The sequence below is a fragment of the Aptenodytes forsteri genome, unplaced genomic scaffold (genome assembly GCF_000699145.1).
Source record: "Aptenodytes forsteri isolate BGI_AS27 unplaced genomic scaffold, ASM69914v1 Scaffold81, whole genome shotgun sequence".
Classification (NCBI taxonomy): domain Eukaryota; kingdom Metazoa; phylum Chordata; class Aves; order Sphenisciformes; family Spheniscidae; genus Aptenodytes; species Aptenodytes forsteri.
The window spans coordinates 5,866,184-5,872,901 of NW_008795259.1; the positions used below are offsets into that span (position 1 = coordinate 5,866,184).

The following is a 6,718-nucleotide window of genomic DNA, read 5'->3' on the forward strand; positions in this document are numbered from 1 at the left end:
AAAGAAAAAGAAAAAGAAAAAGAAAAAGAGAAAGAAAAAGAAGAAAAAGAAAAAAGAAAGCCTCTTTTAAAATAGCAGAAGGTGTTCTGGAAAGTTCAAAAGACTTAGAAGAAGATACTGAATCAAACTCAGAAGTTAAATTACACCTTCTGTCCAAGCCCTATTTGGGATGAACGTAGCTGAGTAGGGAGCAAACAAGGAATGAACATGGCACGCTAATAAGAATTTGGGAGTACAAGAGGATCTCTGTCTAACTGTGATCTGTTAAAAGCATTGGGTCTCAACCAAGACTAGGCAGTAAGAAATGCTAGCAGCACTTTTGCCGCTTCTTGTGTAACCTGCTCATTCTAGACAAAGCAAAAAAAGAGCATAAAAGACTTAATATTTCTAGACCGCAATAAATCTGAAAGAATTTGGTATCTGAAGGGACTGAAGCTCATACCATTGCAATGACAAACCCAATATCAGGATGCTGCAGTTTTGGGGTGTATGTAGAAGACACTGTGTTGGAAAGGTGATCCAGATTTCAGTTGGCTCTCTTTTATGGGTGGTGCAATAAATTGTGCTGCCACGTGGCTCACACTGAAGCAGAAGGAATTAATTTGTACTTTCTCCTCTATGTTAAAGAATGGACTATGGGAGGAATGAAGCTGGTAACTCCTGAGAAATTCTTAACTGTGTCAATCTGGGTTGCTTCTTTTGATGAGGATAGTAGAAAAGATTAAGGAGGCTATATCTGTGTCTGAATGACACATTTCTGGCAAAGGGCACGTGGAAGAGAGTGGTGCTGCTGGGGCCATCTCAGGGAAGGACTTGTGCAGCTCTGCTAACCGGGCTGTGACTCCATCCTCAACATGCTCTCCTTTCTCTACCTCCAGGGAGGTAGCACCTGCAGGGGATTTTTGTGAGGATGTGTGAGTGAGTTGGGTTGATCTGCAGTGATAGTCTGTAGAAAGGATGCATTTTATTCACTCTTTCAGCTGCTGTGGTTCAAATGCCTCTTTCCTTCGAAACAGGGTTAGGGAGTCTCCAACACGGCAGAGTGGTGAAGTCTGTCCCCAGTTCAGGCTGCTGGATGAATGTGGAAGATACCTGCTGCAGCAAACGTGGGGGCTTTGGTTTCCCTAGTTCATCCTATTAGCCAATAATGGGTACCTCTAGGAAAGTTGAAGCCTCATTTTTATCTGTGACAGGACCAGGAACCCTCTGAAGCTAAAATACTTTAAATTAGGATCATGAGCACTGGAGAAAAGCAAAAATTGTACTGACTTCACCTCAGGAAGTTTCTTTTCATTTCCCTGTCCAGAAGATATTTTGCCCCTTGCCTTACAGTTACGTAGGAAAGTACGTTTTTCATAGCAGCCTTGAAAATCATATTAGGCAAGCCTGGACCCATGGTTCAAGTCAAGGTGCTTTTTGGGTTGCTCCAGTCATACATAGCTAGCCAGAAACAGCTGTACAAGAACATCAGAAAAGCCCCTCTCTTATGGGAAGCCTTTAAAGTAAATACAACTGGATCTATGCTGTGCGCTCTTTCTCCTTCTGACACAGGCTTGGAAAGAGCATATGGATAAAAGCAAGGCCTGGCTAGCATGATGTTTCAGGGTGTCGTGGGTGGTATCAGTTAGAGGAGGCTCTGCCTGGCCAGGTGTGGGACCCAGGCCTGTTTGGAGGGCTGGTGCTAGCAGCGGGCAGTAGGCTGGGAGTCCTTCTGCACCTCTGCCCTGATCTGTGCAAGCCCTTCCAAAGCTATTTTTGAGTCAGTCTGGGGTGACTCAGGCTGAAAAATTTCTGGCCTGCCAGAACAATTCATTCAGCCCACAGTCTATTCCCTGCTGACCCCTTTCCTAAGGATCCCTAAGACACAGGCAGCACGAACACAGGCAGGGCGATGAATCGTGGTGGGCTGCAGCTTCTTCTGAGAGCCTGTGCCTTTAGCTGTATGAGCTGAGGGGAAGCCTTTCCCTCGTGGCAGCCCCCACTGCATTCATCCCACTGCTTGGCTGGCTGCTTTGCACCCAGTTCAGGGATGGGAGATGAAGTGTTTGACCCACAGAGGCCCATTTTGGCAGCAGAGTTCCCTGGTGTCTGGTCTACACAGAGCAGTGCAGAGCTAGGAGGCCTTCAGAGTGATCCAGCCATGTCAGCTCAGCAGTACATGGGGCTAATTGGCCCTGTTAACAGTGGGAGCTAATTAGCCCTTGCGCACCCCTATGCTAACACAGCCGTGGCGTAGGCAGTCCTGGAGAGAGCTTATTCATGGCAGCTTGGGCCTTTGTGTGGTGGACACAGACCATGAAGAGCCATCTCTGCTTTCCCCTGTTCAGCGGAGCTGAGCGGCAGCAAGCTCAAGAGCACTGCCGACCGCGCCAAGTTTTTGTGCTCCTAATGACACAATCAAGTCTAAAACAAAGTTGAGTTGCTTTCTTTCAGTGCTTGTTTTAGCTGAAATTCAGCTCACAGTGCAAGTCTGGAGTTGCTTCAGATGAAACTGAGTATATGAAATAATATGTCTGGCCCTTGTTCCAAAGCTGGGAATTGCGTGAAACCAAATATTAATTTCTTTAATCAATAGAGATATCGAGCTGAAAAGCTAGGTGCAGAGATGAATGAAGACTAATGAGGTCTCATTTGGCGGCAATCACTAATAATGCCATTGCTGTGGGAGGAAGGAGAGCACATCTTGCTGTCAGTCACACAGGGATAAATCAGGAGGAGGTCTTTTGAAGCCCGTGCATTTATTTTGATTTATACTGGTGTGACTGAGGGCACAGTTTAGCTCTATGGGGTTGTAGAATGATAAATACAAGTCCAAAATGGGCCTCTGGATATGTGATTCTTTTTTTTTTTTTTCTTTCTGCAGATGGATAGCTTGGAAGGAAAGAAGGAACCTTGCTCATGTAAAAATAAGCAATGAAATCTGAAGGACTTGTTTTCTGACATCCTTCCTTAGTTCTTAATTTTTCATATCCACCTATATGTAGTCTGCAGTCATCATAGCAGTATCTGATATTCTAGGCATGTAAAATCTTAATTGTATTGTTCAAACACTTAAGCACATCACCTCTCTCCCTCCCCACTTTTTCCAGACTTGTCACCTTGGTGTAGACTAGAAGCAAACTTGGTGCTGACTATAACCCTTTGAATAACAGGGTCAATACTTTAAACAATTCAGAGTCTTTAAAAACAGTCAGAAAACAGAAAAAGGAGGATGATTATAGTGAGGCAGATTGTGACGGCAGACATCACTGGTCTGATTTCCATCAGCTTGTTCCTCAAGGGGCTACAGAAAAGTGAATGCAAAATACTACCAAATAGATGGGGTGAGCTTAGGGATCCATTTTACACTTATCTGTACTCATGTGTAGGTTCTTGGAGTATAAGGGGTCCAGAAATAGGACCATCCATGGTTGGATTTAATGAGCTGTCCCTCTACCCTTCTAGATCTGGAGCAACTTTTCTGTAACCCACAGAATTAACCTGTGGTCAAGCTGTGGTAAGCAAGAAGATACTCTGATCTTAGAGATTTGCAGAAAACAAAAATTGAAATGTCAGTTTTCAAGAGAAACTGGCTATTTAATTTGACTCTGAATTTCAGCTTCCAGCTGACTTGATCACAGACAGAAGCATGATCACAAACTTTTCCTTCCTTTCCTAATCCTCGTATGTCAATATAACCTTGTTTTGCCTTGACATTGTAGGAGTCCCTGGGAAGATCACTACAGATTTTCTAACACTACCTCAGTTACAGATGATGATTGGTGCAGCAGATCTCTTTGAAATAGGCAAATATATTGACAACCCCTTGAAACAGAAATTCTTCCCAAACAAAAGTGACACTGGTCAAAAGCTCTTGGGAGCAGAAGTGAAATTAATGTGGATAAATTCACTGCCAGAAAGAAGGTAAAGGCACTTAGGGAAACTTCCTGTGTTTCACCACGGTCCGCAGATACACAGATGTATACACTCTGCCAGATATCCTCCTGCTGCGGGTCTTACCTTCCCGACGTAAAGAGGGTCAGTTCCCGTGTACTCCTCCAGAACGAAGAACTGGTTCCACACCCAGCTCCGCTTCATACGCTGATGCAGCTTGTCTGACAGGTTGTCTTCTTGCCCTTCAGTGAGGGGCCTGGCACTTCCTGACAGCACAGTTGTAGTAAGGTCCATCAGTCCCCAAAAATACAAGGAGACGCCAAGTCCAAGCAAGTTCTTTGCATTGCTCATTCTACCTGAAGTCCACATCCGTGTACTAGGGCTGACTTAAAAGTCAAAACACAGTATCTTAGGTCCCTTGAGAAGAAATTAGGTCCTGTGTGTAGTCCTTTGAAATGTCCAAGAGAGCTCCTAGTTCTGAGAATGGCAGTCTCCTGTAAAGTTAAAGGAAATTCATAGGAGGATGTTTTTTTTCCCCAAGATAAAAGAGTTTCCTCAATAGGCAAATATGCTATAAAATATTTAATCTTCTATATAAAAATATAATATCAGGATGCACACCTTCTGAAACTAGGAATGCTATTACTATATAAGCTGCAGAACTGGAGCCTTAGATACAAGAATCGTCAGGGTTTAGTCAGTAAGTAAGAGTTCTCTACTTTGCTAAATTAGCTGTAGTGTTGCTTTATGGTATTGATTGGCATAAGTTAAGTGCATACTCTTTAGAAATATTTATGACCAGAAGTCCTTGGAGAATATTCAAAAACAGTTCTCTCTGGAAAATTATAATAGCTGGTGAACACTTTTTGGCAACCGTCTTTCTGTTTGGAAACTATGTTATTGTCATTACACACACATGCACGCACACATGTCTACATAAATACAGATATTATTGCTATATTGCAAACGTTGAATATAATTTCTAGCAGCTCCAAGTTATTTCTAATTTTAATTATTCTTTCAACCTCCCTGTTTCTTGAATTCAAGTTTCACACCCTTCTGCCTCCTCTCTGAGGAGCTGATTGCTGCTACAAATGCAACATTTCTAGAATTTGAATGGTCAGTTAATCATTTTATAACCCACAAAAGGTTTCACAGTGCTGATGGTCACATGCTATTGTGTGATATGTCCAAGCAAGTCAAGCTAACGCATTTTTTCCTCCACAAGCCTGAAAGACCCGTTTAGGCAGAGGAATGCTGACCTCTATCAGAGGACACTTTCTCATCAGTCTAGGATCTTTTGTTGTCATGAAGTCAGTTTAGTTGGTGACCTCACTTCAGGCTATGGATTGTAGCAAACCTTTCCTTCACCATTTTGCTGAGTTTAATGATGTGGTGCTGCACTCAAGTTACTCTGTCAAAACACTCCATACATTTTCTGTGGGCCTAGTATTTTTGCTGTTCTTTTTAAGAACTCTTCTTTCTCTTTTCAGGTCAGACTCATTAGGAACTGAGTCTGAGGCTCTGAGGCTTAAGCAAGTAGTTCACACTTTATTTTACTGCTGTTCTCTACTTAAGTCTTTAGGCTTAATTAATTGTTTTATCCTGTGGAAATAAAATGTAGCAGGAGATGTCTGTCAAATATTTCTAATTGAAATTCTTGAAAGATTTCAAAATCATAAAAAATATTTTAAAGAGTTGCATGATAATATTTTGAAGTGAAGACTGAGACAACGCCATGTTTTCAACAGAGAAGAAGAGTGTTTGAAGATTCCCCAGCATCCAAGCTGGTACAATTGGAGGACTGGGTACACTTAGAAATCTACTGAAACAGAAATTCAGAATTTACTCCAAAAGTTGGCTGAAATCTGAAAAAGGGAGCTTAAGCTTGGATGTCCACAGGGGAAGTAAAGACAAAATAACTATCTATCTTAGACTAGTTTCTACACAAAATACTGTTTCCAAGTATAAAGCCCAAAAGGAATATGACTACACAGTGCTGCTAGTCTATACAGTTGTGAAGTATAACAAACAACTAACAGGTCCTTTACCTTGAAAAGTTTACAACCTAAGGCTCAATAGATACAACAAAGAAAGGACAAACTGTAAGCACATTAAATCTCTTCTAAACAGAGCAATGTACAGAACTGCTGGTTGTTTAGACATTGGCTACGTAATGTGCTAGGGCTTATTGTCTGCAAAGCCAAAGAATGGGGATTTATCTAAGTGGTATAAGCCCAGAAGGACCACAGTAATCTCTGTGTGTCTGTCACTTCATGAAGAAGCTGATAGCTGTTGTGAGAGGCAGGGACAAGGGTCAGCTTGCTGGATACCCACAGTCAAAGGAGTCCAAGAGCTGTGTGTGCAGTGCTTGCCTCTCTCTGTCCTGTGAGTCCTTAGTGCCCACGAGCCAATATACATTTACACTGGGGAAAAGAGACTGAAGTCCTCTTCACACAAGGTGCATCCACATTGCTCTGGACATGAGCCAGCAATGCAGGTTCACAGCCCGGAAGGCCAACCGTATCCTGGGCTGCATCAAAAGGAGCATGGCCAGCAGGTCGAGGGAGGGGATTCTGCCCCTCTACTCCGCTCTGGTGAGACCCCACCTGCAGTACTGCGTCCAGCTCTGGAGCCCTCAGCATAAGAAAGACATGGACCTGTTGGAGCGGGTCCAGAGGAGGGTCACAAAAATGATCAGGGGGATGGAACACCTCTCCTATGAAGAAAGGCTGAGAGAGTTGGGGTTGTTCATTGTGGAGAAGAGAAGGCTTCGGGGAGATATTATTGCGGCCTTTCAGTACTTAAAGGGGGCTTATAAGAAAGATGGGGACAGACTTTTTAG

At 43.0% G+C, this 6,718-nt stretch overlaps 1 protein-coding gene across 1 annotated transcript in view; it reads right to left on the reverse strand.

The window, feature by feature from the left end:
• CDH20 (cadherin 20) overlaps window positions 1-6,718 on the reverse strand; it is a 55,278-nt gene that overhangs the window by 34,208 nt on the left and 14,352 nt on the right. Inside the window, exon 2 of the mRNA XM_009279212.1 lies at window positions 4,000-4,367. Within this exon, the coding sequence (XP_009277487.1) occupies window positions 4,000-4,242 (243 nt within the window). The 5' untranslated portion in view covers window positions 4,243-4,367. The remainder of the gene's footprint in view (window positions 1-3,999; window positions 4,368-6,718) is intronic.